Below are 22,856 nucleotides of genomic sequence, written 5' to 3' on the forward strand. Positions count from 1 at the left end.
ACCAAACCACCAGACGCACCGCACCGGCGGCCCGGCAGCGCCCTTTCCGGCGCGCTCCGCGCCCCAGCTGCGGGCCGGGCTTCGCGGTCCTCCCGCACACCTCCAGCCCGTCTGCTTCCGGGGCCGGCTCCCGCGTCACGTGACGCGTGTGTTGACTTCCTGGTCGCGCTCCGGGACTTCCCCGCGGTGGCGGAGGCCGGCATTGCGGCCGGGCCGGGCCGGCGAGCGAAAGCGATGGGAGAACGAGGGAACCCGAGCGGAGAGCGCGACGGCCCGCGCTGCCCCTCCGCCGAGCTGAGCGGCCGCTGCTGACCGCCTGGCTTGCCCGAGCGGGGACCGGAGAGGTTGGTGCTTGGGAGGAAGGGCTCCTCGGGGGGAAGCATAGAATCGCCTGGGTTGGAAAGGACGACGATGGTCATCCAGTTTCAACCCCTTGCTATATGCAGGGTCGCCAACCACCAGACTGGGCTGCCCGGAGCCACAGGGAGGTGGGAGTCGGCCTCGGGTCGGCGTTAAAGCTTGTCAGACAGCTGTCTGCAAAGCCGGGTGGGTTGTTGTGACGATGGGTTGCGCGGGGCCCTGGGCAGCCTCGTGTGATGGGACGTCCCTGCACGCGGGATGGGGGTTGGGGCTGGATCGGCTTTAAGGTCCCTTCCAACCCCAGCCGTTCTGTGGCTTTGTTCGTACTGAGTGTAATGGTGTAGCAGCACATAACACTGTCAACTGTGGAGAAATTACAGCTTAAATTCCTCATGCTTCACCTGGCAGGGAGATTAACCTTCTTAAACAAGTCACTTTTCCACGCCAGGCCTGAAGGGGCCGTGACCAAGTGAAGTGCTTGATCTACAGCTCAGCAGCCCTGCCTGGGCCAAAGGACTTGGATCTTTGAGGTCCTTGAGGTCCCTTCCAGCACAAGCCATTCTATGCTTCTGTGATTCCAGCAGCCTGTGGGTGTGGTGAGCAGGTCAGGATGAAAGCTGTCCAGTGAGCAGAGCTTTGGCATTTCTTGGAGAACACTTGTTTCCTTTTCTGTCCCACACTGTGTGTGTGCAGTGACATCAGCATACAAGGAGCCAATTCTGGAAAAGGCAGAGTGAGGACAGAATGTTATAGCAGTCTTCTCTGAGCTTTGGAGGTCAGCTGCTCCCCTGAGACAGAGATTTCTGTGGACTAAGAGAAACATTTAATTTCCTGGATATTGGTGTGCTACTACTGCTAGCAATGCCAGTTATTGGTATGTGTATGCTACAATTTTTTTTCAGAGAAATCAGAACAAATCTACTAGTACTACATTTAGCTCCTGAGATGATGTCCAATAGTTTTGTCTTTTGTATGTTGTGATGACCAAACCAGTAACCAGTGCTTCAGATGAGACTGCACAGAGCAGAGTGGGATGACTGCTTTCATCATCTGAAGGCAGTGCTAGGCCATTAATAGTCACATGTCATTCTTACTATAGAAAATAGTTGGTGATGATAAGATGTGACAACACATTCATGGAAGAAAAAATGATGTTTGGGAAGGGAAGTATAAGTAACTTGAATGTTGAAAGTCATCCACTTACAACTTCCTGTTAGCAAACTGTATTCAGATGATCATGGTTGTTCAAGGTAAACGTAATGAAACATAAACCTGAAAATGTTAGTGAATTACAGGATGACCAAGGGCTGTCAGTGCAATTCAGTTGAACTCTCCTTTTTATTGCTGCAGCAGGTGGGGTGTTTCTGGTTTAGTTAGTGCAGTTACACAAGGCTTTCACAATATCTTATCTCTGAATGTGTGAACTTACAGAGTATGAATTTATCTGACAGTTCAATTGAGCAGGAGGAAACTTACGATTGGGCGCTAGTGCTCATGCTTTACCAAAGGTGACAGTTTTGGAAAGCAAAAGCAAATCGACCAAACAACAACCAAAAAAAAGCAACCTTCTTAGTTTACCAAGATGTTGGTGTGTTTCTTTCCTATAAACATTTTTAAATGGGAAGGAAGGAACACCAAAAAATGTCTATTAAAACAATAGATAATGTTAGTGTGAGAACATACAATTCTCTCAGTAACCTCTGAATGTACTGTGTTTGGTGCTAGAAAAGTTCAGCAGCCAAAACGCACATTGCCCTTTCTGGTACTCCTCTGGCGCTGTTGCTTCTGATGAATTTCAAGATTAATCTGATTGTTTAATAGACAGGATTATATGATGGAATGGCCTCAAATGTCAGACGATAATATTAGAATACAACTCCATTTTCTTTTCCTTTTCTGATAGTTGACAGGGAAAATGGGGAGGGATGGTGTTCATGAAAAGGTGAACTGAATACGTTATGGTGAGGGTGTATAGCACCTGCAAATTAGCAGTGAAGATAATGCCAGATGAAAACTATATTGCATCCAGATGTGGAGTCTTCAGTACAGGAGAGGTGTGGACCTGTTGGAGTGCATCCAGAGTAGGGCCACAGAAGTGATCCACAGAATGGAACACCTCCATTACGAGGACAGGCTGAGAGAGCTGGGGCTGTTCAGCCTGGAGAAGAGAAGGCTGTGAGGTGACCTGAGAGCGGCCTTGCAGCATCTAAAGAAGGGCTGTAAGAAAGAAGGGGACGGGATCTTTAGTAAGATATGCGGTGATGGAACAAGGGAAGTGGCTTCAAGCTCAAAGAGGGTAGATAGATTTAGGGTAAATATAAGGAAAAATCTCTTTTCAGTGAGAGTGATGAGACACTGAAAGAGGTTGCCCAGTGATGCGGTTGATGCCCCGTCCCTGGAGACTTTCAAAGTGAGGCTGGATCAGACCCTGGGCAACCTGATCTACCTGTGCGTGTCCCTGTTCATTGCAGGGGAATTGGGCTAGATGACCTTCTGAGGCCCTTCCAACTCTATGGATTCTATGACTAAGAGAAAGTAAAATTTATGGAGTGAGTGCTGTTGTTATGAAATAGGCTTTTTGTTATTTCTCTTGCTCTTGTGAGAGTAGATGACTGTTTATTGTGGAAAACTTGAGATTTGAAAAAATTTCTTGTTGTTCCTGAGGAAATCTGGGTGTATGCTCGAGCTCAGGCAGATTTCATGACAGGCAAACTACAGTGATCTGGTTTGAGAGTGTACAGACGATAACTGCATTTCCTGAAGGCAGCAAAGTGAAAGTAATTGGGAGGTCTCACTTAGCTGACGTGGTTGTGAAGAGCATTGAGTGTGCTGAAACTGCAGAGCTGAGTCCTTGTCAGCATGAATTCTCGTGGAGGGCTGTGGACTTTGCCCATACAGAAGGATAAGCAGTGTCCAAAGCTAGCAGCTACTGGGACATGTATATGCAAAGGTTTTGTTTTAAAATTGAAGCAAATGTCTGTTTAAAAAAAAAACAAACAAAAAAAAAAAAACAAAAAACAAAAAAAAAAAAACAAAAAAAACCCCTGTTTCTGCAGAGCAGACTATTCAGGACTGAAATTGCAGAGAACTTGAGCTCTCATGTGAAATGATGGATGCCTGATCTGATGGGTTGGCAGCTCTGCCTATGGAAGGGAGTTGGAACTGAGTGAGATTTAAGGTCCCTTTGACCCAAGCCATTCTGTGATTTATACTGCATTCATTTCCTCCTCTGTTACAGAGAGAAAGCTAATCCACTTAATTAGTACTGTGAATACACCACACTTATATTTCCATTTATTTTAGCCCTATTTGATGCGTTATTATTGTGATTGTCCTTACTTTTCTTATTTTTGGTGTTTTTATTATGACCTATACTTAATGTATTTTCATAGTTAACATTCTGCAAGAGCAAATTGATTCTTGCTCATTTTCATTATTGAGTTTTCATTATTTTGTCTTCCTTCCCTGTTATGATACGTTAGCATTAGTAGACTGTTACTAGATTATGAATGTCCACTCTTGACAGCTACTGTTTCAGGAAGCCTTGGAAGTGGTTTCATAGGGTTTTCTTCTGAAAATGAAACTTCAGAAGAGGATTAAAACATTTCATTTTGTCCTTACGTGCCATTTTCCTGCAGAATGTTGATCACTTTGGGTGACCCTTTGTGGAGTCAGAAGTTGGACTTCATGATCCCCTTGGGTCCCCTCCAACTCCGAGTGTTCTGTGATTCTATGCTCAGGGGAGTGGAAGTCTTGCTTGTTTAAGCATATCACGTACTGTGTCGAGTTTTGGTGCTAACTGCGGGAATTCTGCAGTTCTTTTTGCTGGAAATTCTTTCAAAAAGAAAAACATTACTAATCTTCCTGAAATTAAAGTAGGGGCTGCAACACACTCGTTCAGGGTTTCTGTGGATCAAATATATCTGTTGAATTAAGTGTTCTATTTTTTATGCCTATGTGCACAAACACACCCTTCTATATGAGGCAGGGTAAACCAGTACAGCAGTATAGTCTATACTGTAGTATGTATATATACAGTACAAAGTCTGGAGTCTGTTCCTAATGCCATTGTGCAGCCAAACTCCTCAAGTCTGAGAGGTAGATGGAGTAGAACAGTTCAGACTCCCAGTGGCCTAGGAAAAGACATCAGGAAAATACCATCTTTAGTTTTCTTTCATTTGACATTTGGAGATAGTTTGGAAACCATTCTGTTTTTCTTCAAAGCACAAAATGGGAATCTATTGAAACTAGGAAGAATTTCATGTAATCCTGCTTTTACTGTTTCTCCTCCAGTTCCAAGTATGAGGTTGGGGTTTCGAACTACAGAGTCCATGCAGTGCTCTGCTTGCTATTAGAGCCTTTGCATCCTGAAATTCATTTAAATGGTGTTCTTCATATATAAAACATGTTTTATATTTAACTGCCTCCCATGGTGTTGATGACTAATATTTGTAAAGCTCTACAAAGAGAAGAGCTGCAATTCTGCCTGTTATTAATAAGAAATGGGAAAAGGTTCTTATTCTCAAAATATTGAACATGTTAAATCCTGAAGCTGTAATTGGGATTGTAAAGTTCCTTTAAGTAGGCAGAGATGGACATGAATTCTAATAGTAAACATTAATAGCTTGATATTGCATATTACTTTAAATATTTTAGTGGGAAATCTCCTGTGTTTATTGTTTACCATACTGCAGATTATCTCATGCACTGGAATTCCAGACAGCTCCAAATTCACTCAAGTGCTTTGGGGTGACAGCTGTGTGGCATTTGCAGCAGTGCATACATGTGTAGCTTTGGGCTGGAGAAACCAAACAGAATAAAAGGCAGAGGTCTGTGCTGCCACTCAGCGAGCTGCTCTGCCCTGCAGATGTGGGGAGCCCTCACTTGTGGAATAACCTAATGACATGTAGTGTGTCAGAGACTCTTCTGTTACCCTCCTGCAGTTCATATTTTGTAAATAATGTAGTATAATAGCGGGGAAACCAAATTTTGATTCCTATATTTAAACAACAGAACGAAAGGCTAAGGAGAGGGATTTCCTACATACATAATCCCATTTGTATTAAGTTTTGTTTTTAAGGATTTCTCTCCACTGATTAAACGCTAAGAGAACTTTTTCTCCAATTTTCTTCTTTCCCTGTGACAGCACAGCAAAGTTGTGTGAAGAGTTTCACAGTGACCTTTACAGAACTACTCATCTTACTGTTTAATAGCCAGGTTTATTCTTGTATGAGCTTGTATCTTGTTGTCCTTTGAATACGAGCTTAGCAGACACAGGAGAAATAACTTTGGGATTTCTTTTGTGTGGGTTTTTTGTTTTTTCAGAAATGCACTTTTCTTAGTTTGTTTTATAATTAGGCTTTGATAATTTATTTAGATACGTTTAGCAGTGCTGTTATAAGTTCCTACTGCAACTTCTTTCATGTCTTCATGTTGTTGGCATGACTGCAGTGCTGACTTCATTGTATGCTTTGTAAAGCTGGAACAACTGCACTTTTTTGTCACTGTAGCAGTAAGATACGAAGTGTGGATATTATGGATACTTTCATTTTTCACTGTTTCTGTTGAAAGTACATTGTGAATATCTGGTGAGTTTCCATTCTTGACTGCAGCTGTTGAACTTCCAGTCCAAAGAAGCGTGTTTTGTGATAAAGCCTGTTTATTAATTGAAGTTAATGGTCTAAAAATCCCACTGTTCCTTCTGAATATTCGACTTCATGCATTTAAGCATGTGCAGTGTGTGCTGCCTCTCTCCCCTCAAATTTACGCGTTGTCTGATCTCTGAGAAGATGGAAGAAATTGTCTTTCCCAGTCTCATAGGGGAACTTCTGTATGGTGGAGGCTTTGTTTTCTCTTAGCATGTCATAAGAGCAGTCAAAAATGTCTGTAGCAGCTCTTTCTGAAATGTTAAACTTATGCACTGTTGTAGAAGAGCATGTGTTTTAAACCCCTTTGATTGCTGTGGGGGTTGATTATCTGTACTGCAAATAGCTTCCTGCACCAGTTTAGAGAGGAGTATTAGAAGTCTAGCGTTCAGTAATACTGTAAGCTAAATGAGATCTCTTAAGTGAAGATCAGTGTAACTGGTTCTTCTGGTGGGCACTGTTGAAAGGCATGCTTGGATTTATAAAATATTTGTATATGCTGAGTTGATGACTTATTTGGAAGGCTTGCTCTTTTAGAATAAACCAGCTGGTTTCATTATGTTCATTTCTTTCATTCCATCATTTATGTTAGCTTGCTATGTAATCAGGAACCAAAGGATATGTTTGGGAGAGCGAAGGAAGTTACTTTTGATGCTATTAGCATCCTTAATTTGCTTAAGGGTTGGGGGAAATGCGCTCAAATACTGTATGGTGTCCATTAATATGGCACGTAAAGGCAAGGAATCTTGGTAACCAAATCAGTATTGAGTGTATTGAGTGGCTTTGAACTTGTTTATGATAACGAGTACCATTAAGGGAAATGCTGTTGGGACTTCTGCCTTAAAGCCTGGAGTCTAAGATAGCACAGTATGTGTAACGAAAGCTCAGTGTAATGATTATTTAGTATTTGTCATCCAGGTGGGTTTGCCTAGTGATGGCTGCCAGTTTTTTTTACACAAATGTTGAGATAAATCATGCCACTATGTATGCTTTAATTCACACATTGCAGTTGTATTATAAAACTTGGGAGGAGAATGAAGACTTGCATTCAAGAACAGATCTAACTTGATACCCTCCTTTTGGTGTGCCTGTTCCCAAGAAGCGTAATTGATTTCCTATAACTGTAACCTTATACTGTAGCTCAATACTAGCGTGCAAAAGCTCTGGTGAGACATTGCTTTTTTTTTATATTTGTTAACAAAGTTTAATGGATGATGTTACATTTTAATAAAAATGAGAAGGTCGTAAATCTGATGAATGCTCAAAATATTTGTATAAAGTAACAGTGAAAGATTTTTTTCTAAAATTATTTTAAGATATAAAATGGGTCTCAAGATTTTCTGTAGGATTGAGGTGAGACTCGAGATGAATTTGTCTCAGTGAAAATTTTACTCACATCCGTCTTTTTAAACAGGTGTCATGGAGGAGTTGGTGGAGGATGACATCTGTATTTTGAATCATGAAAAAGCAGACAACAGTCATAAGAGAGATGGGGAGATTCCTGTTTCAGCTTACAGTGGGGATGAGTCTGTTGCTTCACACTTCGCACTTGTCACCGCATATGAAGATATCAAGAAGCGGCTAAAGGAGACAGAGAAGGAGAATTCCTTTCTGAAGAAAAGAGTGAGAATTTTAGAAGAGAAGGTAAGAAGAAAGGCAATTACTGTCTTTACCCAGAAACAAATGGGCTTTAACCTTGGTTAACCTTGGTTAACCTTTCTGAGTTTCAAATTTCAAAGGGTACAGAAAGTCAGAAGGTTTGGTAAGGTACATATTCTATATGAATGCCTATATTTGGAAATACTTTTTCAGGGGGCAGGGAAAAATGAGTAAAGGGCAAAATGAGTAGTAAGTGTACTTTTGAGGGCCAGTACAAAAGTGAAGGGCAGAGATGCGCTATTCTTATGATTTGGTTTCTCATTCTTTCTTTAAATTAAGACCTAGAAGAGGAAATACTCAAGGTTTTGGTTTTGTGTTTGTCTCATAAAGCTCTTAATTTTTAAGGAAATATTTATGAATCCTTCATGAACATCTGTGGCAGTTATATTGAATGCTTTCAAATGCCTGGATACTTTTATAACATATGCGCAGGAGAAACAAAATGATAGTGTGATAGTCAAAACAAGAGCCTTCTACACAAGCAGGTGTGATTTGAACTTGGAAAAAATATGGTTAAGGAATTGTCAGTATCAGTAATGGTGACTTGTGGAGTGCTTTCAGTACACAGCAGTGAGCTAGCAGGCACTATGTATGGCTCAAGATACCAGAGTTCATGGATGGCTTTTGGTGTGCTTTCACATTAGAAAAATAAATAAGTAAAAATCATCCATATCAAGTTATTCTAGTAATTTCTAATCTTAAAAAAAATGCAATTACTGAATTTTGGGGTTTTCTGGGTTTTTTTTAATGTCTAATAATAAAAACTTTTATTTCTCATCTCATCTTAAACTTGCAGTTGCTTGGCTCTCGTCTGGAGGAGGAATGCAGTTCAGTTGGACGTGAGCAAGTCAACAGGGCGTACCAAGCCTACCGAGAGGCCTGCATTGACAGAGATAATCTGAAAAGCAAACTGGATAAAGTGGTATGTCTTTTTAAGTAAGGATCTAAACACAGGTGAATACAACATAGTTTGTAGATGTTATCTGTGGAATGAATTTTTATCTGCTGATTATCTGAGGTAGTAGTTTTATCACTCTTTCAGGTGTATACTTGGTGATGCTGTATGTTGGAGAATTAATACTCTTAAGTATCTTTATTTTCATACAGGGCTAGACAAAAAAAATCAAAGCAGTATTTATTTGGTATCTAGAAAAAAAAAAGTTGAATTGTCAGACATGATAGAAGAAAACTTTCTCTATGTTTTCTTTTCTGAAAATAGATGAAAGAAACTGCAGAATCCTTGAAAAACTTAAATGAACAGTTGCAGTCCAAAGAAGTAGAGCTCTTACAACTAAAAACTGAAGTGGAAACACAGCAAGGTACTCAGTTACTCTGTCTTGGTATATGCTGACTATTTTTAGTGATTATATTACAAACTAAGGGCATTAAGAATTTTAATTCTCTATAGTGGTTAGGTAAAGAAGGTGAAATACTGTACTTTGAGTTTGTGTTGTCTTATAAATGATGACATGCGTGTTAAATTATGGGGAGACAAGGGGCTCCATGGTAAAGACCTGAGGCTATTTTGGCCAATATTACAGTGCTTAAATTGCATTATTTTCCAAGCATGTGATGTGCTACTTCCACTGCATGATTTTATGCAGTTGAACACTGGGGATTTTCTTTCTGTTGTTCTGCCTTCTCTAACTAGCCATCTAAGACTGGTGAGATGCTAGGATCTTGCTAGCTTGCTTCTTAACAGTAACTACCTGATATTATTTCTGTCTAATGAAGACTTATCTAACTTCTACACTCTCCTTTTCTTTTGATTGCATCTTTTGTTTTTTCTATTCGGAATTTCTTGAGATGCAAACTTGGGAAAAAAAACATGGGTAAATTATGCAACAGTATAAACAGGAGGAGAAGAGGCTCATGTTTTCAAAGCATTGGAAGAAGTGTGTAAGTTGGTATATACCATATATTTTTGTCGTTAACTGATCTTTATATTTGCCAGGATTAGGCTGTCACACAAGGTATGGACTGGTTGAGGTGAAACCAGTATGTTTATGGGAGTTCTTTAACTGGGACTAAAATCTAATTTTGTCTTTTTTTTCTTTTTTTTTTTTTTCAGTTATGAAAAGTCTGAATTGTTGTACTCAGACCAGCTGGGAAATAGAGAAGCTGAACAGTGACCTGAAAGTGCACAGTCTGGAACAGGATCTAGAGAACCTCAAGCAAGAGTGCAATAGTCTCAGAAAGGAATTGGAGAAATATAAACAGAAGGTACTTCCATTTTTAAATATTTTTTGTATGAATAGTTTTGATTTCATTACAGCATTACTTTGAAAACCCTTTTCAAGCAAAATAAAAGGTAAATAAATAGAAGAAAAGAATCTCATCCCTAGCACATGAAATAATTTAAGGCTTTGTCTGCATGAGGAAGTCTCAGCTTGCTGAATAATCTTTTAGGTCTGGCATATCTTCAAGGGTAATTGAGCCCAGTCTTTCACAGTTACAGGGGACAAAGCTGACGCTGTAAGTTGATTGCCCTGGATGAGGTTACAGGTGAGACCTGGATTTGGTAGCTGGAGGTCTTACCTTGAATTGTCCATAGGAGTGGTGAAATAGAGGGCACAATAGGATCTGAACGTCTGAGGCTAGAGGAGACTGTCATAGTGCCTGAAGAAAATTAAGAATTGAAAGAACTTGAAAATCTAAAGTACTAAATCTAAAAAATAAAGTAAATAAAAAATAAAGTAAATCTAAAGTAAGAATGGAACTGGTTGTGCAAGTAGCTGAAAAGTGAGAGAACCAGTAAAACTGTTCAGTTGCTTTGTCTTATACCTAAGAACTCATTCAGACATGGAGGCAAAGATTTGTTAAGCCTAAGATAGGATGAATTTAAGATGATAAAGCAGGAACTAATGGGGTGGAGTTGATAGTTTGCATAAGAAAATTAAGGAAAGATCTGAGACAGAAAAGGCAAATAGCAAATACAGTTGAAGATAAGCATCAGTGTCTGCTCTTTCCCTCTCTTGTTCACTCCTGTTTGTCTTATGAACAGTAAAAAGGACTACAGTAAAAAGGAGAGGAGGGGAATGGTTGTGGAAGAGGGATTGTTTGGAGAAAATGGCAAAATAAATTTTTTTACCAGTACATTTTCCATCAGGACTTGAAATAAAATACAGGTTTTCAGAATTTTGCCACTGCCTCTTTGATGTTCTTCTCCCCTGTTTTATGGGCAGGTAGCCGTTGTGAGGAAATCACTGCATCATGTAGATGTGGTTAGGACCTCAAAAAAGAAACACTGAGTTACCCTAACAGTAATAAAATACAGTAAAGAAAATAATTCAAAAACACTAAAACTGGTGCATACTTAATACTTTACGTTTTATAGTGGCAGTCTCTAGGACTCTGCAGTCACAATGAACGTATACAATAGATTTAAAGGAGTTAAATGTGATTGTTTCAAGAGGCTGGCTTATACGAAATTTTGTTTCACATGGTATTTTTGAGTCATGTTCACGGTACATGGGACTTAGAAGCAGAATCAATCCTTGCATGGCCATTATCCTGCTTTCCAATAGGATTTGTTTTAATGTGGAAATGTTTCTTTAGCTCTTTTTCTCATGGGCACATGTACATTACTACAGAAATTTACTTCTGAAGCAAATCTCCTAATCATCACTGCCTTCTGTGCCTTGCATTGTGGAGCAGCCTGGAGTATGGGAATTAGATTCCTTTTTGATGAAACTAAGAAGATGCACCCCAACTTCTGGGTATTCAAAGACGAGGCATAGCTAGATTCAATTAATGTCCTTCTCCCTTGCTGCCCTCAAAGCATGTATAGTTGGAGCACTGGATTCTCATCAGAACAAGTCTCTAAAGATCTGCTGCCATCAGCAGCTTACACAGATGCATACATACACCAGTTGTCTCAGTTCTAGTCTGTTTGTTCCACTAGGTGGGGGTAAAACATTATGTGGAAGGTATGCAAGGTATTCTGTTAATCTTCATTGCTGTTGGTTGTTTTCACCTAAATCTGGCATTATTTTAGATATTTTTCAGTAACTTGTAAGTTCAGAAGGTGTACTTAAATTTCTGTGCACTTTTAATGTCCTCAGGTAGTTTTATAGAAATGAAGATTGTAGATTTCAGTGTAAGAATTAATGTTCCTGGAATGAACAGAGTAAAACAGCATTTGTGAGGAATACTAGACATAACTCTGAAATAATGCTTATGCTAGCAGCTTTTGTTTTAGAGAATAAACAGAAGGAAAAATCTCTCTCTTTTAATATCATTTCTACTCAATCCTTTTAACTACTTAATATAGAAACCAAAAACGTTTTCAAATGTAGGTAACATAGTATAAATGTAGTAATATAGTTATCAAAAACTGAGTTTTTGGAATAGAATCTCTAATGAGCAGTAAGAAAGTCTTTAGAAGCAGGGAGAGGGGAAATTCTCAGGGGAAATACAGAAATATAATGGTAATCACAGGTCAGCATTTTTTTCAAAGTGAGGTGCTACTTTCCTTTTTAGTGTTTTAATTCATTAGCATTTTCAGATGCTTTCTTTTCAAAGTAGATATACTTCCTATGTTTTTTCTATGTAAATATTCTCACTCAGGTTTTGCATTGTGGTTGATGCAATGCGTTGTATGTTATATTGATGAGTTTCTTGAAGTTTTAATGGACCGTCATAAAACCACAGTAACTGGTGCCAGATTCATTACAGCTTTGGCTAGAAGGAATAGTAGAAAGGGAATGTGAAGAAAAGGGGTTTGAGTGAGAACTCATCTCAGATGAGGATCTAATAGAAGCATAACTGGTGAAGCAAGACGCATGTTTGATTTGTTAAACACTCCTGTTAACTTCCACGAGGCTGCTTGTATCGCAGATCAAAGCAGTGGTAAGGCTGGGCAGGACCCCTGGAGATCATCAGCTGCCCTTGCTCAGTCAGTGACTCCTGGACACCAGGACCGTGAATTTGTGTTGTAATTTTAAGCAGTCTCAGACTTGAGGGATAAACTGTGTTTTATGGTAAAAGTAATGTGTGGAACTAAATCTACACTGAAAGAGTTTGCTCTGATTTCAAGGTCTTTTTATATGAATGCAAGGAAAGAAAACTAATAACTGTTCTCATATCTATACAGCAGACTCTGTGGAAATCAAGTTTTTTTGTCAAGTCTTTCTCTTCAAAGCACAAATCCAAGGACTCAGCTGTAACAGTAAATACTGAAAGTATAGTGGTAGCTGATTTGAAGCTTTTTGTCTAGTCATATAGAATCAGCGTGTTGTAAGATTACCTTTGCTGTTTTATTAATGAATTCATGCAGTCATGAATGAGGAATGCTGTCACATAGCTAGATTGTTTAGGCATTTTAAGTGGAAATTCTTAGTAAAACTCTTTATGCTTGCTTTGACAATTGCTGTAGCCAACACAAATGAAAACTACTTGTGATGTTTAATATTAGCTAACTTGTAGATTTATTGCAGTATTTTCCAATAGATTTGAGCTCATCTGTTAATTTTCTTTCCTTTCTTCATTCTGTTATGCAGGACCAGGACCAAGATGAAAATCCATTAAATGGAGACATTCTTCAAAGGCAAGCTGTTCAGAGGTATGAAAATGAAGTGGCTTTCATGTTTCATATTTAGTTTACTGAGAGACAGTTAAATGAGTGAGTAGATAGCCTTACAGCCTCTTCAAATGTGTTAATTCAAACAATATAATCTAATTTAAAGTCCAGGCAATACTCGTTTCGAAAAACCATTGTCTTTTTTTTTTTTTTTTCCCCCTCACTGCCTGTGAAGAGTGAATGTTGTCTATGAAGTCTAGAATGATGAAAATATTTACATCTTCAGACTCTTGTGAAATGAAAATTTCTCTTGAGGGAGATGAAACTCTCTCGGATTTAAAACTCAACTTTTTAATGATTTGTTCAGTTGAGGAGTTGATAGATTATTTTCCGAGTCTCATTTCATTTTTCAAGAATTTCTTCATTCTCTGTATGAGGAAGTTTCTGTGTTTGCTTGTGTGGTGGCTTTAAATTTCTTGCTTAGTACTGGAATGTATATTTCTATTAGGAGCCATGTTAAAGGATTTTTTTAACTGAGGTGCCATTATGTGAGCTACACAAAAAGAAATGGCAGCTTTCCTGGTAATTGCTAACGTAATAGAAAGCATTGTTCTTATTTTACAGCCATTTAAATAAGGAAAATTTGTGCTTATGATAGTGTCCTCTGTTATCCTGTGTTCAGTGTGTGTGCCATATTGGAAAGTAAATATATCACAGAATCTGAATCTTAGGGATTGAAAGAGACCTCTGGAGACTCCCAACTCCTGCTGCTAAAACAGGTTCCCTAGAATAGGTTACACAGCTGGTTTTTGAGTATCTCCACAGAAAGAGTCTCCACATCCTCTCTGGGCAGCCTGTTCCAATGCTCTGTCAATCTCACAGTAAGGAAGTTTTTCCTTGTTTGTATGGAACTTCCTGTGTTCCAGTTTGTGCCCATTGGCCCTTGTTCTGCTGCTGGACCCTTGTACTGCTGGAAAGAGCATGGCCCCAGTCTCTTGTCTTCTGCTTTTTAGATATTTATGAGCATAGATAAGATGTCACATCAGTCTCCACCAGTCTAAACAGTCCCATGTCTCTCAGCCATTCCTAATAAGGGACATGCTCCAGGCCTCGCACCATTTTTGTGGTCCTCTCTCTGGAAGTTCCCTGTCTTTCTGGAACCGAGGAGTCCAGAACTGGACGTGGTAATTCCCTTTATGCAAACAAACAAATGACTGCCTGGAAGTTTCCAGATATTCTGCCTCAAATAAATGACATATTACCTCCATCTCTTATACCCACTTATGCCTATTCATGTACTTCCCTAGTTTTCCACAAGAGGGTAGAGTGTTCCCTCCTAATGTCAGGCTGTTCAGAAGAATATCATCTTGCTTACTGGGCTACTGAAGAGATGAGAGAGGAAATCAGTCACTGAGAAAGAACACTGTAGTGTATCTGTAGATATTTGTTTCATATGTTCTCTGGTGAAATTATGATAACACTGTACACACTATGCCATTTGCACTCTCACTTTCTCTTGTGGTTTCTGCTGGAGCTTCATAGTCTCACATGTCTGAAAAAAGGTGTTAGTTCAAGGTAAAATTCTCAAGGTTCTCTCTTTGTTCCTACAAAGAAAATTTATTTCAAGAAGTCACATTCAGGTGACAGCTGTCAGAATTCACATATGTGCAGCATAGTGTTTATTGTAATGTGATGTACATAATGAGCATGTTGTGCTTTTGGAATACGTAAGTCCATCTGAAAATCTGCGGGGCAAAGAAAAAAGAAGAGGAAACCCTGAAAAAAACTCCTATGTGAAACATTTGTTGTAGCAAGCAATCACAATGTCTATAAGGGAAAAAGGTATTTGCAGTTTGTTAACATTGTGGAAAGTGGTTATTTCACATTTGTCAGCAGCCATCTAATACATCTTTAAATTTTCAGTTTGCAAACCTAGTTTACTGTACACTGAATTATAGTAGTTCTAAAATCTTACATAATATCTTTTAATTTTTTAAAGTGATTATATTATTACCATTTTTAGGCTGGGGACTGTTGGCAAAATATTGGAAACATGTTTCTGAGAGGTGCACAATTCATACATTCTTTTGCTTTTACTCTAGTAATAAAAATAATAAAAAGAAAAGATCAACTTGATTAGATTCAGCTGTGTATTAAAAAATCTAGCTTTGTATTAAAAGAAAAGCAAGAACAACAACAACAACAAAAGTATTGCTTTCTAATAAAGTGTAGAGTAGACAGAACACACAAGCACATACAGGAAGAGAAATTATGATGTTCAGGGTTTATACTATGTGTTTGAAGGCAGTACAGGGTAAACATCCAAACACATAGAAGTTCTTTGTAATCAGTCTGCAGCGAGGTTCTTGGTCATCCCTTTGCAAGGTTCTTTAAAGGAGCTGAACTTACGTTAGAAAAATCCTTCCAGATGGTGCTGTTGTATACTTCACAATTTTACGTATAAATATAACTATTAGTCAGTTTTGATATAACTGATGTTTGGTCTTATTTTTGGTGCTTTTTAAAATGTGATTTTTCTTATTAAACATTCAGTGCCAAAAGGATTCTGCAGTTAAAGACGTGAGGTTTCGTTAAACTTCTTAAAGTATAATGATGGATTTTCTGGATTTCTGTTCATCTTCACTTTCTTACTAGCTAATTATTTTAAATTTCAGCACTGGAACAGTGTTATTGTTGCTAAATATTTCCTATTGTTTCCTATTCAGATAATGAAATTGATCTCTAATTTTTATCCTTTCTGATAAAGCAGTATATTATATAAATTAGGTGACTTGAATCAGAAACACTGCTGGATTATTTCAGTTTGATCTGTGTGTGTGTGCACTCTCTGTATCTCTGTTATTGAGTCTGAAATCATTATACAGAAGTTAATGGTGTAAAAACCCCCAATATCCATTTCTTATTCAATGTTTAACATGGCCAGAACCACAACTATGATGGTATGTAAGGTCATTTGTCAAAAGCCATTCAGAGTTAATAGTCTACTTCTGCAATTTAGTGTTCATTTAATAGGTGATGTATATATCATTTAATGTACGCATTTATAAAGGTTATAATATACAAAGTTTGTTCACTTTATGGTGATCATCAGAAGTGCTTGATTCCTTTTGAATTCTGGTGCTGTAGTAAAATAAGCAATATATATCAGGCAAAACCAATTAACAGTTAACATTCAATGAGCCTTGGAAATGTTAGTAAGTATGGGAGTGCTCCAGAGATGGCAAGTATTTAATGTTGAATTTTTTATTTTTTTTTTTGTTTTGAAAGTGTGCAGCAAGCATATTGGGAACTGAAGAGAGAAATGTCTAATTTGCAGCTAGTGACTGAAGTGCAAACTGAGGTTCTACGAAAATTGAAAACAAACATAACAGCGACCAAGAAAGGCAAGTCAGTGTTTGCAGTAGCAGACCTTATAAAAACACATCGTAGATCCAAGCTGTACCATTTAAAAAAGAAGCTAGCTATCATATCTTATCAGAATCTCATCAATTGAAGTTGATAAGCTAGGCTATATTATGGTTCCAGCCTAGCCATTTTCTGCTTTTGCTTCTGTCTTATACTGGTCAACTTCACACATAAAGGTGTTGCTGATGTGTTTTTCCTTCAGTACTGTATTCTGTTCCCCTTGTGGCTTTTTTCTCAGTCAAGTGTTGCTTATGTGCACAAGGCTGAGGTGTTAAGTTTACTTGTATTTGACCTTTTACCACAACTACTTCATATTAAAAATATATATATTTCAATTGCTGTCTTATTTTCCCAGTTCAGCATTTTCCCGATACAGTATTAATTTGGCAGCATATTAGACTTCAATAGACTGAAATTCTATTATGCTTGTATAATTTTGTTAGCATTCTGAAAAGTTGCACTTTCTAGCAAACTGCTGTGCAAGGTGGCTTTTTCTGACTGATAGTACAGAACTGTCTTACTTCTGCTGCCTTGTGAACAGTTTAGGGGAGAACAATTTCTGTGAGCAGTTTATCAGATGTTTTTTCTATTTTGTGCGTATGTTTCTTGTGAGCCAGATGCTTTACAGGAAGGTTCTTATTTGGTGAGGCATGACTTACCAGTCTACTAGATTATCTCAGTGTTTTTCCCTTGCTTGAGCGGTGGTATTTACTGTGTTCAGAATACAGAAGATGCTGGTCAGAGAAACTGAACTTGGTTACAGTACTTTTGTGACAGTCTTGAGCGTCCCTTTTTTGTTTCTAAACAGCTTTGGGCTCAATGACCCAAAGACAGGATTCACCTCCAGTCACCTCCAGATAAATGGCTGGCTGACTTATCTGTAGTCCACAGTGTTTAATGATAATTCTCTGGAACTTGGCTGATAAATTGTTAACATTTTCAGAAGTGTGTAAGAGTAGGTGGACAACTTTAGTGGAAATGAGAACTTTTTTTTGTATGCGTTGCTCATAAATGTAGATACACTTATGCAGGTATTTGTAGAAAAATATCGGCTTACGCTGAGCAGGGGTAGAATTTGCTTAAAACATCTTTGCAGTGCTAGGTATTTTACCATAAGCAAACCACTTGCTGCTATTAGAATATATATTAGGGATGAGGGAAGCTTTATATTATTTATTATTACTGATTGACAACTTTCAAGGTGTGTAATGTGTGCAGAACAGTTCGTTGCTGTGTTTTTGATGTTAACATTTAGATTCTAATTGCCTCCTACTAAACAACAGCTAACATCAACAAATGTGTTTCTGCTGATAGATTTTTGCTGTGTTTTTGAAGGCCTTTTCTACAGAGCATGTGAAGCTCAGCCTTTATTTTTGCCCAATGCCTTGGAGAGTACCTGATAGTAGGTATAACATGAGCAGATTTAAGATTAAAAACTGAAGTTTCTCCCCTGCTGAGTAATGTGTCTGTTAAAGTGTTTCAGGAATCCCAAAATTGAGAGCATAGAGGGATTTTCACAGAACTTCTCAAAGGTACCAGCCCTGAGGTGGTATGTTGGTCACTGCTACAGTATAGTCTGTAATCTACTTGCAGTGTAGGAAAACATTGTGGCCATGTTTTTGCTTCCCTGTCAAAGATTCTCATCACTGTTTTTTTTGCCAGTTATGAGACTACTCTTTAATTTGAACACTGCAGATATTTAATTTTGACTCGTCCTAATCTAAGGAAGCACCAGAAGTAAGTTTTTCCAACTATTCCACTCATGGAATAGCGTAATGCTAAAATGCTACAGAATTTTGAATATGGCTGTGCTACTTCAAACAGCCAAAGTATCTGAAAAATTAATGTAAATATTTCAGAGAGTAAAGCCTACTTTGTCTATAAATGATTCATGATTACTACCATTTTTCAACTGATGAAGTACTGTAGTAGTACTTGAGATGTGCTGCAGTAGATTCCATTCTCCTTAAGCTTCTAAAGGTTACCGAAATTTGAATGGCCTTTTAGACCTGGCAGGATGAAGAGGCTAAATCCAATTTATCACCATCTCTTTCAGATACAGTGTCTCTACTGTTGGCAAGTGCCTTTGGCTGACATTTGCAAGTTGGGTAACATCCTTTAATTTTTAGTGACAAGTTGCAGTTGCATACTTTGACCAAGATAGTGGCTCTTATTTTTGTTCCTTCAAGAACTAAAGACACAAATCACAGTTCCTACTCCAAATTCTCTGTGAGTTTCTTCAACTATAGGAATCGATTATCTACTCCATTGAGGTAGCACTACAAAAACATGACCTGAGCACTTTCATCTGTCTGAACAGACAGATGTGTATTGTTGCAGCTCTTTCATTTCAGGTAAACACTGTCCTATTTCAATCCTTCCCTTTTTAATGTAATTAAAAGCTTGACAGGGAACTTCAGACGACTGAATGTTGCAGTCTGTGGCTTTACTTTCAAAAGTCGGACAATACTGGAGTACAGGGAACCTGTGAACATGTTTTTCCTCCTTCTGCTTCATGGATTGGGAGAATTCAGTTTCTTGCCAGCCTGAGAACACAACTTGTTAAAAGAATCAGTAAAGTAGGAAGAAGTGTCCTCCTGCGTAAGCAATATTCTGGATCTGGTAAATTTCTCCAAGTGCATGGAAGTCCTCTATTGCAGCATTCATTCCAGTCTTGTCAAAAAAATTATTCAGTCTGCTGGTGTTGAAGTGAGGAATGGGATTTGGTGTTGGGTATATTTACACATTGTGATTTGAGGATCTCTGATTCATCTTGCAAACTCTGACTGAGTAAGTTAGTATATTCGGTTTGTAACATTTAATTAGTAGTTACTAAATCAAAAGATGATTTGAAAATCTGTCTGTTGAAAACCCAGGCTTTAACATACCTGCTATACTGTTGTGCATTTTAGAGTACATGAAAAATGCTCTAAATAATCCAATGTAATTTTAAAACCTTTTAAAATCTTTTTCAGTTGCCTCTTCTGCACCAGTACAATGTCTTGAGTTGAAGAATATTACAAGGCAGAACTTGATGTCTGGGGTAGTGTATAAAAAACTCTCACAAAGTGATAAAGTACTCTGCAATGCTGCACCACCGCCTCTGCCGGGAGATGCGGAGATCCCATCTGAAAGGGTGATTCTACAAGCATGGACAGATGAGAGACCCATTCCAGTTGATGGTAAAACATTTCAGGAACACCATTCTTACGGAAAGAGCTCTCTGGAAGATAATTCCTGGGTATTCCCAAGTCCTCCAAAACCTAATGAGAATGTGTTTTGGGAAACAAATAAGATTTTGTCAAACTGTCCGGCAGATTACCTGGATCAGTGTAATCAAAACTGTCTGCACAAGAACTAAGCAATTTTTAGAATGAACTGTGGCATTTTAGAATGATTCTGAATAGGCACCTTACTGCTTGAACTTTTGAAGAGGTACTTAAATTGGTTGAAGTGGTTTTTGTTTTGTTTTGTTTTGTTTTTTTTAAATATTCTATTTCTAAAACAGAAAACCCTGTCTTCCTCTGCTGTAAATCAGGAGCAAGTTCCTTGAAGTTAAAGCTCTGATGGTATAATGTGAACGAATCTAGCATGGGGCTTAGACAGCCTTGATTGCAAATGGCATCTGTTTCCAAAAGATTACAGCAAATAGTTCTTGAAATAAAGCAAAATTTCATTCTGTATTTGTTTGCTATCTGTGTGTTTTCAAGAAGATATTTGGTGGTGTTCAACCTGTAACAGCTCTGAGCTTGTTTTTGTTGGGTTTTTTTGCAGGTTAAGATACTAAATGAAGATTGAATTATCTCCCTCTCTCCTTTCAATTAACTTTCTTCCTCCTATGGTTTAGAAATGCTTTTTTTATGTGATTTTCATCAAAAAGGTGAGATTTTTGTTAAAATGTATTTATGTGAGATAGTGTCAAGGGAAGAATCCCTTGTAGGCTATCCTGTTTAGGTCACGCAGTTTGGGGCATTATGAGTTAAAAAAGGATCATACGTAACACTGCTGAACGCAGTGATTCCTAACAGCTCAATTCCCCCTGCGTGTTGTGGCTGTGGGAAACTGCCTGAGCTGTGCACGCAGTGCTACCTGCCACAGAATCATCCTATTCGCGGGGCAGTTATCCTTACCGTGCCTCCTTCGCACACCACCAGAACCTTGACTTTTTATTTGTGTGGTTGTTAAAGCTACTAATTTTCCTTATATTAAAGAAATAAAGCCTTAATTTAATTGGACTAGATGTTGATAGGATCATTGTTTCGGTATCCTTAGTACTCCATTGAGAACTGAAGATACTAGATCATGACTGCTGCTTTGTAGACTGTGTGTCCTAGTACTTTCTTGCGGGTTTCATCTTAAGGCCAAGAACTGTTTTTGGACAAATACTATGTATGCCTTGTTTTTTTTAGAAACTTTTGCTTCTTTATCTGAGTTTAGTACAACAAGGTTTAGTAAATGATTTGACAGCTCAATACTTTGCAGGAAAATGCTTTGTATTTTAGATCCATGAAGCTTTTAACCTGTAATGAGTGGGAAGGTGGTACTAAAGATGTTATTTACAGATCTGTGTGGGGATTTAAGTATTCAACTTCACAGGTCCTACTTAAGATCAGTATGATTGGAAAAAATAATAATTCCACAGCTGTTTAGTAGCAAATTACTTAAAATTGCCTGAAAAAGCAAGGGGAAGCTATGACTATGGCATAACCACTGTAATGACAGGCTGTAAAGGTGTTGCTTAGGCAATTGCTACAGGATCTGTGTGGTTCCAGTCACTGCAGTCACTTTCTTCCCTGTGGAATAAATGCTTCACATGATGCCCATCTTCTCCTGTTTCAGTTTGTCTATTAAAGTTGAAAGAATGCCTTTCAGATATCTTCTACTGTATTAGTGAACAGCATACATAAATAACATTTCCCATTCACCAGATACTGTTTTTTTTTTTATCTTTCTATTATCTTGCTCACGTATAGTGGCTTGTCTGTGATTAATGGAAATGGTGTCAGATGCTGGAATTTATTCTGACCAATGAACACATCTGACTCAGGGGAGTACAATCTCTTCGAAAGTAATAGAACAAAAGCCAATATGCATAAAACAAACCCAAGTCACTCGGCTTTAGCAGATAGAACCAACTACCTGTGTAATAACAATGCAGCAGGAAGCATTTCTCATGTGGCTGCATAAAGTACGCAGTGTCTAGTTCCAATGTAGCTTGCTTTTTGGGGTTCCCCCAGCCTGTCTTCATGGAGATTTTTTATTTTAAGAGGTGTATTATTCTGCAACCATCATGAGCACTTCTTGATTTCTGCAATGAAGGAATTCTGTGTAAGGTTTTGAACTAAATTTATTTTTGATTGAAATTGATTTAACTTACAAATCTCTTCTAGTGTTCAGAGTAAAAACTTTTTATTTGGCTTTAAACACTTGATTTTATATAAAGGCCATTCCAAACGTATGGAAGGAATTAATTTGAGATTAGTTCTCTTCCATTCAGGACTAAAACAGCCCACTGAGTGCTTTGGTGTGTTGTGGGAGATGAGTTCCCTTTGATGCTGAAATCTGAAGGAGTTAATTACTTCTAGTTGCAATACATTATCGGGGTTCCACTGCTGTGTCAAAAGGTGCCCCAGCAGCCTGTGACAGCGAAACTTAAAAATGAAGCTTTGCTGGGTGATGTGAAAGAATTACCAGGCTTTACTTCCAGCTCTTGGTTTACCAGTGTGGCTTCTCATGCTGGAGAAGGGGCCAGTAAAGAAAGGGATGTTTGCTGAGAGGAACTTGAGAAGTGCTGACATCTGAGAGAGGAGGGTGAGATTACAGAGCTTACTTTAGGCTGTATTTCCAATGCAGTCACTCATTGCTGTGGTGAACATTTGAAAGCAAGTGCCAGATCTGAAGTCATCTGGGAGCTAGCTTACTTGAGAAGCACCTTGTTGGTCTGAAGATGTTGGTCTGAAACTTTCCCATCTTGATTGAGTTAAAATTTGATTGTTGTTTAATTCAAGTCACTGGTGGCTTAAGGTACTTTTTTCCATTTTCAGAAGTAAAAGCTTTTCATCACAGTGATAGCAAATCAGATGCAGAAGTAGCAGTAGAAAATGGGTTCTGGTGTTTAGTGTGCAAGTGTGCATTTGTTGCATCAAGCAGTAAAATTGAGATAAGGACCAATACCTTCAAATAAGCACAAAAATTGACAAAAATTCATTTGAAGGAAAACTGAACACTTAGAAACTTCACCTAAA

The 22,856-nt window shown here is 38.4% G+C and overlaps 1 protein-coding gene across 1 annotated transcript; it reads left to right on the top strand.

Annotated features, from left to right (window-relative positions):
- The first annotated feature begins 244 nt into the window (after window positions 1-244).
- AZI2 (5-azacytidine induced 2) lies at window positions 245-20,294 on the top strand. Its single transcript, XM_042817584.1, has 8 exons — window positions 245-344; window positions 7,420-7,649; window positions 8,461-8,586; window positions 8,884-8,983; window positions 9,736-9,887; window positions 13,166-13,227; window positions 16,474-16,589; window positions 19,587-20,294. The coding sequence occupies exons 2-8, from the start codon at window positions 7,425-7,427 to the stop codon at window positions 19,970-19,972; spliced, it is 1,167 nt and encodes a 388-aa protein (XP_042673518.1). The 5' UTR covers window positions 245-344; window positions 7,420-7,424; the 3' UTR covers window positions 19,973-20,294.
- Window positions 20,295-22,856: the final 2,562 nt, after the last annotated feature.

The sequence above is a fragment of the Centrocercus urophasianus genome, unplaced genomic scaffold, assembly GCF_019232065.1.
Source record: "Centrocercus urophasianus isolate 14NV4802_14NV808 unplaced genomic scaffold, USGS_Curo_1.0 seq_16, whole genome shotgun sequence".
Lineage (NCBI taxonomy): Eukaryota > Metazoa > Chordata > Aves > Galliformes > Phasianidae > Centrocercus > Centrocercus urophasianus.